Source organism: Pristiophorus japonicus, chromosome 3 (genome assembly GCF_044704955.1).
Source record: "Pristiophorus japonicus isolate sPriJap1 chromosome 3, sPriJap1.hap1, whole genome shotgun sequence".
Taxonomy (NCBI): Eukaryota; Metazoa; Chordata; class Chondrichthyes; family Pristiophoridae; genus Pristiophorus; species Pristiophorus japonicus.
In genome coordinates, this window is record NC_091979.1 from 318,478,044 (window position 1) to 318,490,639 (window position 12,596).

Below are 12,596 nucleotides of genomic sequence, written 5' to 3' on the forward strand. Positions count from 1 at the left end.
GCTGCATAACGAGTTACATATGGAAGATCAGGGGACTTCTGCAATGCTTGTTCAACTAATTCGTGTTCTTCCACCTTTTGATTGAACTCTTGTAGTTTTAGAGCCAACATCACCATGGCTACAGAGTCATCTGGATCAAGTCCCCACACGTCGCAACTGCTTCACTGATTGGCTGCGGTCACCACTCTCTGGGGTACGAGAAAACGTGTCCACACGAAACAGAACAGTCGCATAGCCAACGTTCCATTCAGTGTCATCAGGATCATCCTCCAGAGTCTTCTCAAAACATTCCTTTGCCTCTTCATAGTATTGACTAGGAGAATTCAACAGTGACCAACCCTTCTCCCCGTATACTTCTGGTCTCAGTGCTGTATACCGAGTAAATTGTTTACAGATCATCTCCAGCTTGTCGAGGTAGGACTGGGCCTCTGTCAGTTGGCCCATGTGATAATATACCCAGGCATAGTTTCCATAGGTGATGATGCTTCTTCTTTCAAATTCATGTTCATGATTCTCCCTCAGAATCTTTTCAGCTTCCTTTAAGTTTTGAATTGCCCCTTTGAATTGCCTTGCAGACAGTTTACAAATGCGAGGTGGTTGTCAGACCTGGCCTGATAATTCACACCAGCCTGTATTAAATCTTGTAATCTATACTTCATGTCGTCCAAGTCAATGCTGTCTCTCTGTGGGCCCCACGTGAAGTGACATTGAAGCTGGCTGAGTTTTGCTTTCAAGCAATCATTCAGTGTGTTGCTGTTGGAGAACAAAATAATCAAAGCCCATCTTATGTGTATCTAACTTACATTTTTAGCTCATATATAATCAACATAGCAATGCTGGTAAAGTCAGAATAGCAGAACAGATGAGCAGCTCAGTGCACATGGGCCCAGAACACTTCCCGACAGCCTCACTGCCTGGCATCCCTCAGTTCGGGGGAAACCCATTGGAATCCTGTAATGGTCCCGGAGGCAATAACAAATGAACAATTGGCTCATGAGTGTCAGCAGAAATCCATGATCATCCATTAGTCTGATCATAGGTAGGAACATAGGAACATGTTCCACCATTCAATTTATCATGGCTGAACTGTATCACAACTCCATCTACCCACCCTGGTTCTGTAACCCTTAATACCCTTGCCTAACAAAATTCTATCATCTCAGTTTTGACATTTTTAATTGGCCTAACCTCGACAGCTTATTAGGGGAGAGAGTTCCAGATTTCCACTACCCTTTGTGTGAAGAAGAGCTGTCTGACATCACCCCTGAATGGCTGAGCTCAAATTTCACTTTCATGCCCCCTTGTTCTGGCCTCCCCCACCAGAGGAAATCGTTTCTCTCGATCGACCCGGTCAAATCCTTTAATCATATCAAACATCTCAATTAGATCATCCCTTAACACTGGGGAAAGCGGGCTCGGGGAATGGGAGACTGGGGAATGGGGGCTCGGGGAGAGGGTGACTGGGAAATGGGGACTCGGGGAGAGGGAAACTGGGGAATGGGGGCTCGGGGAGAGGGAGACTGGGGAATGGGGGCTCGGGGAGAGGGAGACTGGGGAATGGGAGCTCGGGGAGAGGGAGACTGGGGAATGGGGGCTCGGGGAAAGGGAGACTGAGGAATGGGGGCTCGGGGAGAGGGAGACTGGGGAATGGGGGCTCGGGGAGAGGGAGATTGGGGAATGGGGGCTCGGGGAGAGGGAGACTGGGGAATGGGGGCTCGGGGAGAGGGAGACTGGGGAATGGGGGCTCGGGGAGAGGGAGACTGGGGAATGGGGGCTCGGGGAGAGGGGGAATGGGGGCTCGGGAGAGGGAGACTGGGGAATGGGTCAGGGGGGATCATGGTGAGGCCAGGCGGGAGGTAGAAGAGGCCAGGTTGAGTGTAATTTATTCTGTGGTGGCCTGGAGGAGCTGGACTGATCCCTGGGCTCCAGACAAGGTCACTGGGCCTCTCCAGCCCTGGCCTTCTCTCACACACCACAGCAACTCCCTTCAGCCCCCTCCCAGCAGATCCCTTCAGCCCCCTCCCAGCAGATCCCTTCAGTCCCCTCGCAGCAGATCCCTTGAACCCCTCAGGAGATCGAGCTGCCGGGGGTGGGCAGAGCTTTCGGGGGGTTGGGAGTCGGGAAGTTGGGTTTGGAGGGTGGTGGGAGAACTCGGGACCGGGAGAGGCGGGGATTATCTTTAACCTACCCGGCAACTGATGATGCAGCTCGCAGTATTTGTCTGATTGGATAGTTCAATGTTTGGAAAGTTTATTTCGGCACCAACAAAAACTCTCCCCGTGTCTTTTCTACCCGGAGCCTATTGACTCACAGCCTGTTTTTATTGTAATTGGAGACAAATATACCCTCGAACCAATCAGTTCGGAGGAGTCTGAGTGTAAAACACTCTGCACTGGGCAAAGCGCACGAACAGATAGCACAGAGAGACAGTCCCAGAGACACAGTATCAGCACAGGGCACAGAGAGACAGTCCCAGAGACACAGTATCAGCACAGGGCACAGAGAGACAGTCCCAGAGACACAGTATCAGCACAGGGCACAGAGAGACAGTCCCAGAGACACAGTATCAGCACAGGGCACAGAGAGACAGTCCCAGAGACACAGTATCAGCACAGGGCACAGAGACAGTCCCGGAGACACAGTATCAGCACAGGGCACAGAGAGACAGTCCCAGAGACACAGTATCAGCACAGGGCACCGAGAGACAGTCCCGGAGACACAGTATCAGCACAGGGCACAGAGAGACAGTCCCAGAGAGAGAGTATCAGCACAGGGCACAGAGACAGTCCCAGAGACACAATATCAGCACAGGGCACAGAGAGACAGTCCCAGAGACACAGTATCAGCACAGGGCACAGAGAGACAGTCCCAGAGACACAGTATCAGCACAGGGCACAGAGACAGTCCCAGAGACACAGTATCAGCACAGGGCACAGAGAGACAGTCCCAGAGACACAGTATCAGCACAGGGCACAGAGAGACAGTCCCAAAGACACAGTATCAGCACAGGGCACAGAGAGACAGTCCCGGAGACACAGTATCAGCACAGGGCACAGAGAGACAGTCCCAGAGACACAGTATCAGCACAGGGCACCGAGAGACAGTCCCGGAGACACAGTATCAGCACAGGGCACAGAGAGACAGTCCCAGAGACACAGTATCAGCACAGGGCACCGAGAGACAGTCCCGGAGACACAGTATCAGCACAGGGCACAGAGAGACAGTCCCAGAGAGAGAGTATCAGCACAGGGCACAGAGACAGTCCCAGAGACACAATATCAGCACAGGGCACAGAGAGACAGTCCCAGAGACACAGTATCAGCACAGGGCACAGAGAGACAGTCCCAGAGACACAGTATCAGCACAGAGCACAGAGAGACAGTCCCAGAGACACAGTATCAGCACAGGGCACAGAGTGACAGTCCCAGAGACACAGTATCAGCACAGGGCACAGAGACAGTCCCAGGGACATAGTATCAGCACAGGGCACAGAGAGACAGTCCCAGAGACACAGTATCAGCACAGGGCACAGAGACAGTCCCAGGGACACAGTATCAGCACAGGCACAGAGAGTCAGTCCCAGAGACACAGTATCAGCATAGGGCACAGAGAAACAGTCCCGGAGACACAGTATCAGCATAGGGCACAGAGAGACAGTCCCGGAGACACAGTACCAGCACAGGGCACAGAGACAGTCCCAGAGACACAGTATCAGCACAGGGCACAGAGAGACAATCCCAGAGACACAGTATCAGCACAGGGCATAGAGACAGTCCCAGAGACACAGTATCAGCACAGGGCACAGAGACAGTCCCAGAGACACAGTATCAGCACAGGGCAAAGAGAGACAGTCCCAGAGACACAGTATCAGCACAGGGCACCGAGAGACAGTCCCGGAGACACAGTATCAGCACAGGGCACAGAGAGACAGTCCCAGAGACAGAGTATCAGCACAGGGCACAGAGAGACAGTCCCAGAGACAGAGTATCAGCACAGGGCACAGAGACAGTCCTAGAGACACAATATCAGCACAGGGCACAGAGAGACAGTCTCAGAGACACAGTATCAGCACAGGGCACAGAGAGACAGTCTCAGAGACACAGTATCAGCACAGGGCACAGAGAGACAGTCTCAGAGACACAGTATCAGCACAGGGCACAGAGAGACAGTCCCAGAGACACAGTATCAGCACAGGGCACAGAGAGACAGTCCCGGAGACACAGTATCAGCACAGGCACAGAGAGTCAGTCCCAGAGACACAGTATCAGCACAGGGCACAGAGAGACAATCCCAGAGACACAGTATCAGCACAGGGCACAGAGACAGTCCCAGAGACACAGTATCAGCACAGGGCACAGAGAGACAGTCCCAGAGACACAGTATCAGCACAGGGCACAGAGAGACAGTCCCAGAGACACTGTATCAGCACAGGGCACAGAGACAGTCCCAGAGACACAATATCAGCACAGGGCACAGAGAGACAATCCCAGAGACACAGTATCAGCACAGGGCACAGAGAGACAGTCCCAGAGACACAGTGTCAGCACAGAGCACAGAGAGACAGTCCCAGAGACACAGTATCAGCACAGGGCACAGAGAGACAGTCCCAGAGACACAGTATCAGCACAGGGCACAGAGACAGTCCCAGGGACATAGTATCAGCACAGGGCACAGAGAGACAGTCCCGGAGACACAGTATCAGCACAGGCACAGAGATTCAGTCCCAGAGACACAGTATCAGCATAGGGCACAGAGAGACAGTCCCAGAGACACAGTATCAGCACAGGGCACAGAGACAGTCCCAGAGACACAGTATCAGCACAGGGCACAGAGAGACAGTCCCAGAGACACAGTATCAGCACAGGGCACAGAGAGACAGTCCCAGAGACACAGTATCAGCACAGGGCACAGAGAGACAGTCCCAGAGACACAGTATCAGCACAGGGCACAGAGAGACAGTCCCAGAGACACAGTATCAGCACAGGGCACCGAGAGACAGTCCCGGAGACACAGTATCAGCACAGGGCAGAGAGAGACAGTCCCAGAGACACAGTATCAGCACAGGGCACAGAGAGACAGTCCCAGAGACACAGTATCAGCACAGGGCACCGAGAGACAGTCCCGGAGACACAGTATCAGCACAGGGCACAGAGAGACAGTCCCAGAGAGAGAGTATCAGCACAGGGCACAGAGACAGTCCCAGAGACACAATATCAGCACAGGGCACAGAGAGACAGTCCCAGAGACACAGTATCAGCACAGGGCACAGAGAGACAGTCCCAGAGACACAGTATCAGCACAGGGCACAGAGTGACAGTCCCAGAGACACAGTATCAGCACAGGGCACAGAGACAGTCCCAGGGACATAGTATCAGCACAGGGCACAGAGAGACAGTCCCGGAGACACAGTATCAGCACAGGCACAGAGAGTCAGTCCCAGAGACACAGTATCAGCATAGGGCACAGAGAGACAGTCCCGGAGACACAGTACCAGCACAGGGCACAGAGACAGTCCCAGAGACACAGTATCGACACAGGGCACAGAGAGACAATCCCAGAGACACAGTATCAGCACAGGGCATAGAGACAGTCCCAGAGACACAGTATCAGCACAGGGCACAGAGAGACAGTCCCAGAGACAGAGTATCAGCACAGGGCACAGAGACAGTCCCAGAGACACAGTATCAGCACAGGGCACAGAGAGACAGTCCCAGAGACACAGTATCAGCACAGGGCACAGAGAGACAGTCCCAGAGACACAGTATCAGCACAGGGCACAGAGAGACAGTCCCAGAGACACAGTATCAGCACAGGGCACAGAGAGACAGTCCCAGAGACACAGTATTAGCACAGGGCACAGAGAGACAGTCCCGGAGACACAGTATCAGCACAGGCACAGAGAGTCAGTCCCAGAGACACAGTATCAGCATAGGGCACAGAGAGACAGTCCCGGAGACACAGTATCAGCATAGGGCACAGAGAGACAGTCCCAGAGACACAGTATCAGCACAGGGCACAGAGAGACAATCCCGGAGACACAGTATCAGCACAGGGCATAGAGACAGTCCCAGAGACACAGTATCAGCACAGGGCACAGAGACAGTCCCAGAGACACAGTATCAGCACAGGGCACAGAGAGACAGTCCAAGAGACACAGTATCAGCACAGGCACAGAGATTCAGTCCCAGAGACACAGTATCAGCACTGGGCACAGAGAGACAGTCCCAGAGACACAGTATCAGCACAGGGCACAGAGAGACAGTCCCAGAGACACAGTATCAGCACAGGGCACAGAGAGACAGTCCCAGAGACACAGTATCAGCACAGGGCACAGAGAGACAGTCCCAGAGAAACTGTATCAGCACAGGGCACAGAGACAGTCCCAGAGACACAATATCAGCACAGGGCACAGAGAGACAATCCCAGAGACACAGTATCAGCACAGGGCACAGAGAGACAGTCCCAGAGACACAGTATCAGCACAGAGCACAGAGAGACAGTCCCAGAGACACAGTATCAGCACAGGGCACAGAGAGACAGTCCCAGAGACACAGTATCAGCACAGGGCACAGAGACAGTCCCAGAGACACAGTATCAGCACAGGGCACAGAGAGACAGTCCCAGAGACACAGTATCAGCACAGGGCACAGAGACAGTCCCAGAGACACAGTATCAGCACAGGGCACAGAGACAGTCCCAGAGACACAGTATCAGCACAGAGCACAGAGAGACAGTCCCAGAGACACAGTATCAGCACAGAGCACAGAGAGACAGTCCCAGAGACATAGTATCAGCACAGGGCACAGAGAGACAGTCCCGGAGACACAGTATCAGCACAGGCACAGAGATTCAGTCCCAGAGACACAGTATCAGCATAGGGCACAGAGAGACAGTCCCGGAGACACAGTATCAGCACAGGGCACAGAGAGACAGTCCCGGAGACACAGTACCAGCACAGGGCACAGAGACAGTCCCAGAGACACAGTATCGACACAGGGCACAGAGAGACAGTCCCAGAGACACAGTATCAGCACAGGGCATAGAGACAGTCCCAGAGACACAGTATCAGCACAGGACACAGAGACAGTCCCAGAGACACAGTATCAGCACAGGGCACAGAGAGACAGTCCAAGAGACACAGTATCAGCACAGGGCACAGAGAGACAGTCCCAGAGACACAGTATCAGCACTGGGCACAGAGAGACAGTCCCAGAGACACAGTATCAGCACTGGGCACAGAGAGACAGTCCCAGAGACACAGTATCAGCACAGGGCACAGAGAGACAGTCCCAGAGACACAGTATCGGCACTGGGCACAGGAATCACACGGTCTGAATTGGGCGCAGCTCACGGACGGTCTCTCGGAAAAGGATTGCCTGCAAACTGCTCATCCCAGCCTGTCGAGGGAAGTAACAATGTTTGGACTGACCGTGCTGGCCCTTCTGTGTGGAGAGGTGTGTGCAGGCTCTCACTCCCTGCGGTACATGCACACGGCTATCACTCCGCTCCCGGGCATTGCTGAGTTCACCGATGTGGGTTATGTGGATGACCAGCAGTTTATTTACTATGACAGTGTGAGCCGGCAGTACACCCCGCGGCAGCGGTGGATCAGGGAGAGCGAGGGCGCCGAGTACTGGGAGCGCTACACACAGATCCTGCGGGGCAAGGAGCAGGTGATGAAAGGCAACATTCAGACCGTCTTAACCCGCACCAACCAGACCGGCGGGATCCACACGCTGCAGAGGTTGTGCGGCTGTGAGCTGCGGGATGACGGCACCACCAGCGGCTTCTGGCAGTACGGCTGGGACGGGAAGGACCTGATCAGCTTCGACAAGGATCGCCTGGTGTGGGTCACCCCGGTACCGTGGGGAGAGATCACCAAGAACAAGTGGGACCAGGACAGGGCCGAAATGCAGCAGGACAAAAGTTACCTGGAGCAGGAGTGCATCGAGTGGCTGAAGAAATACCTGAAGGCTGGAGAGAGAGAACTGGGAGCTGTTGCTCCTCAAGTGTTTCCTTCTGTGGACAAGGCGTCAAATATTAAAGCCCCCCAACTCTCCTGTCTCCTCACAGGATTTTACCCTCGCGAAATCCAAGTGACCCTCCTGAGAAATGGCGAGCCAATCAGGGACACGGAATCCACGGGCATCCTGCCCAACCACGATGGCACCTACCAGCTCACGACATGGGCTCAGATCGAGCCCGCGGATGGAGCCACCTATTCCTGTCAGTATGAGCAGAGCGGCCAAGCAGGAGGGAAGACCCGAGACTGGGACGGGACGTTCCGAGTGACTCCAGGATCGCCAGAGGGAACAAATAGGGGTTTGATTGTTGGAATTGTGATTGCTGCCGTCGCCCTGATTGCTCTTGTGATCGGTGCGGTTGTGTGGAAGAGGAGAGGAGGAGAGGAGACATCTGGTTACAGCCCAGCGAACCCTGCTGAACGAGGAGAATTATCCCCAAACTCAGCAGCCCAGTCCTGAGGCTGATCCCGAAGTGAAGTTCACTGGGACTAGAATCTGGACTTGCTGTGTCGCAAGGAGGGTTCATTCAGAAGCAATCCACGATTCTGCATCTTCATTTCGTTTGATTGTCACTGGCTGCTGCCAGTGTTAATAGTAATCGGTAATGTATCTATCATTGAGTGGGTTTGGGGATATTTTCTTTTTGGTGATTGGATAGAAATCTCCAGTTGGGTCTTTTGGTGTTTAATGTAAATGAGATGTGTCGATTTCGGCACGGGCTGGATGGCCAAATGGTCGTCTTCCGTGCTGTAACCATTCTATGATTCTATGTATGGTGGCCGGGGGAGAGGGAGACTGGGAATGGGGGCTGGGGGAGAGAGGGAGACTGGGAATGGGGTCTTGGGGAGACGGAGACTGGGAATGGGGGCTGGGGGAGAGAGGGAGACTGGGAATGGGGTCTTGGGGAGAGAGAGACTGGGGAATGGGGGCTCAGGGAGAGGGAGACTGGGGAATGGGGGCTTGGGGAGAGAGAGACTGGGTAATGGGGGCTCAGGGAGAGGGAGACTTGGGAATGGGGCCTCGGGGAGAGAGAGACTGGGGAATGGGGGCTTGGGGAGCGGGAGACTGGGGAATGGGGGCTTGGGGAGACGGAGACTTGGGAATGGGGCCTCGGGGAGAGAGAGACTGGGGAATGGGGGCTCGGGGCTCGGGAGACTGGGGAATGGGGGCTTGGGGAGAGGGAGACTGGGGAATGGGGGCTTGGGGAGAGAGGGAGACTGGGGAATGGGGGCTCTGGGAGAAGGAGACTGGGGAATGGGGGCTTGGGGAGAGAGGGAGACTGGGGAATGGGGGCTCTGGGAGAGGGAGACTGGGGAATGGGGGCTTGGGGAGAGAGGGAGACTGGGGAATGGGGGCTCTGGGAGAGGGAGACTGGGGAATGGGGGCTCGGGGAGAGAGAGACTGGGGAATGGGTGCTCGGGGAGAGGGAGACTGGGGAATGGCGTGGGTGTGGGTTCTAGTATTTCCCCCAGAGCCGGGAGCAGCAGCAACGTGGTGAGTGGGAGTGACACTGAGAGAGGAGCAGCCAGTAAAGAGGTGAGTGAAACCTGGGGACCTTACTGTGGGTAAATAGTGAAAGATTATTTCCAGTGGTGGGCGAATGGGGAACTAGGGAACGGAAACCAAAGATTCTAAAACCTAAAGGGAATGTGATAAATATTTGAAAAGGAAGAATGTTATAAGATCTGGGGGTGGGGTGGGCGGGGGGGAATGGGATTACAGAAGAGAGTGCGAGCTCCGAGGCCGAATGATCTCCTCCTGTGCAGTCATTTCTATAAATGCATTCCCCACTCTGCTCAATGTGCTGAAGTTGCAGCCCTGGTGACAGCAATCCAAATGACTTATGACATACCTGTTAATGCCTGGCCAGATAGTGCCTATGCGATTAACACTTTGTTACCTTTATCGCTGTATGCTCGGAACACGATCAGCCCCTGTTTATGTTGGTAAGAAGTCTCACTCACCATCTTTGAACTTACACACCCGGAGCAACTCACAAGCAGATCATGCTGCTACAGATGCCACCGTTAACCTCTGGCAAGCTCCTACCCCTCCCTTAAGGTCTGTCCCGAGTATTCAAGGTGGGGACATCGATCTCCCGGTCTCTAGGCCAGTTATCTTCCCTATGCGGTTGTTATTGCATGGCATCGGGATGGATGTCCGTTGTCTCAGCCCACTCCATGGGCTGTGGACACACAATTGGCTCCAGATCAGTCTGGGAAATCTGCCCTCCTGTTAATGTATGGGCCCTGCTTGCGGTGGCTATCATCTGATCTCCCAGTTGTCTGTGTTCCCCCATCCATGGCACCCAAAATGTTTGATCTCCTCCATTGACACCCGGTGGGAGGACACTATTCAGCCGATGCAACTGTTCAGAAACTACACAAATTTGCATGGCATCATAATTGTGTTACTGACGTCACTCATAGAGTGAATGTTGCCTGCCCTGTTTACAGCAAAACCCAAGTGCCACATGAAGCGAGCACTGTTGGGTAGTCCCCCTTCTCCCGAGGGGGCCAAGGTCCCACCTTCAAATTGACTTTATAGGCCCTTGCCTACAGGGCCTTCTGGGTTGTGGTATTGTCTGGTTGTAGTTGATACGTTTACAAAATGGATGGAGTCTTTTCCATGTAAAACAAACACAGTATTGACAGCAGCTCGCCTATTATTGGGTGAGGTGAGCTGCAGGCAGGGAGTGCCAATTCAGGCTGATACCGCACAAAGTTTTACCGAGCTGCAACGGACAATGAGTATGTTGCATAAACTTCATATCTCCCACCGTCCACAATCATCTGGAATGGTGGAAAGAGGAAATCGAATTCTGAAAATTATGTTAAACAAATTTGGTGCAGATCACCCCACCAAATGGTCTAGCATGCTGTCAATGTGCCAGATAGTTATTAAATCCACCCCGCATAGCACAACGGGTATTTCACCCTACCAAGCTATGACTGGGCGACTAATGCGAATGCCAGCCCATCTGTTAACCCCTTCAGTTACACCCTTAGTACAGGGAACTGCCAACCAAAAATGGCTTGAAATGTAGCCAGACAGACAGGGAAGTCAAGAAGCCAGGCATAGAAACACTTCGATAAGCAGTTCCGACCTTTTGAACATCAAGTGGGAGATATCGTAATGCTACTAAACTATGGGAAGCAACAACATTGCTTCGAACCAAGGTGGAATGGCCCCATTCCCGATTATTGACGGGGTCAGTCCTTCGGTCTATCTGTTGCAATTCCCTGGGGAAAAAGGGGAGGAACAAGTGGGGTAAATAGTACCATATCAATCAGTTGAAAACCGTGAAAGAATAAATATTGCATGTTTTATCTTATAGAACCAGTTAAGAATGATCAGTTATCGAACCCTCCTGCTGGAGGTCATCATATACTTCAGACATTCGAACAGGTCTCAGACATGCTCAGTTACTTGACAACAGAAGATGTGAAATGGTTAATGTGGCTCAGGGAAGTGAGACAATTAACACATACTCCATCGAGAATCAATCTAATTAATGACAAAGAGAGAGATTTGGAGAATCTTTTAAGTCCATGACTTGTTGATTAGATGTTAAACTTCAGCTTTCTGTACAATGTCTGTTTTCATTACCTGCATCAATGTTTGCTGGACATGTATATACTTAGTTGATGTGCTACTGATTGTCAGACTGAATTGTAACTATAATAATTATGTTTGGTAGGTAACAGAGCGTGGGAAAAGCCAGTATGAATCCAGTATGAGGGTTTTGATGCTGCCTCCTGTAGTATGTTTTACGGGTCTAAAGAGCCTCTTTCAAAACCGATACTGAAGTGAAACTGACAGTAAATGAGATACTTCAGTATAAGCTGCACAATTAAGTGGTTCAATTGGTACGACATTCAGAATGGTGGGATATTGGGCCTAATATATCAGTACATTCTTAGGTTCAAATTATTTCACACGCTCTGGTAATTATTTAACTTGTGATGATAGTGTATTTGATATTTGATTAATTGAACACAACAAAAGGGAATATGTGAAGCAACACAGAGGAAACCCCAGGTGGGGTAAGATCAGGAGAGATACAAGAAACAGAGGATAGCCCAGGCAGGGGAGAATTGGAACACCGGAACAGTGAATTGAATTTGAGAAAGGGCTCAGAGGTTGCAACTCCCGTTTAAAGGAACGGATTGTAACAAAGGGGAAAATCTTCATTTTTGTATCACCCTTAGCAAAATCTAGAGTTGGCATGGTTAGTAGAGGTACGGAAATGAGAGATCGAAATAACTTTCTCTCAAGGAGGGGAATATGTTAGAAATCAGGGATACCGAAAAATGTATAAAACTGTTATGAAAGTATAAAACTGATACGAATGCTGTGTTTAAATCATAGTTTTGAACTAAAGACGGAATATCTATCAGCTACCTGTTACGATTGTATGTTTTTGCGATACAACTAATGTGTTATATTCCATCTTAAAGTCTGATTAAACACTATGGGTTAGATTTTACACTTTTGTGCATATCGCCCAAAAATTGGTGTTATTTCCGGCGTGGGCGGTAAGAAAGGGTTTTCAGATCGTCGGCTTCTCGC

General features: G+C 51.9%; 1 protein-coding gene across 1 annotated transcript; it reads left to right on the plus strand.

Annotated features, from left to right (window-relative positions):
• The first annotated feature begins 833 nt into the window (after positions 1–833).
• Positions 834–8,483, plus strand: LOC139256243 (class I histocompatibility antigen, F10 alpha chain-like). The gene is made up of 2 exons (XM_070874162.1): positions 834–839; positions 7,347–8,483. Exons 1-2 carry the CDS (start codon positions 834–836, stop codon positions 8,481–8,483), a joined length of 1,143 nt encoding a protein of 380 aa, XP_070730263.1.
• The last annotated feature ends 4,113 nt before the right edge of the window (positions 8,484–12,596 follow it).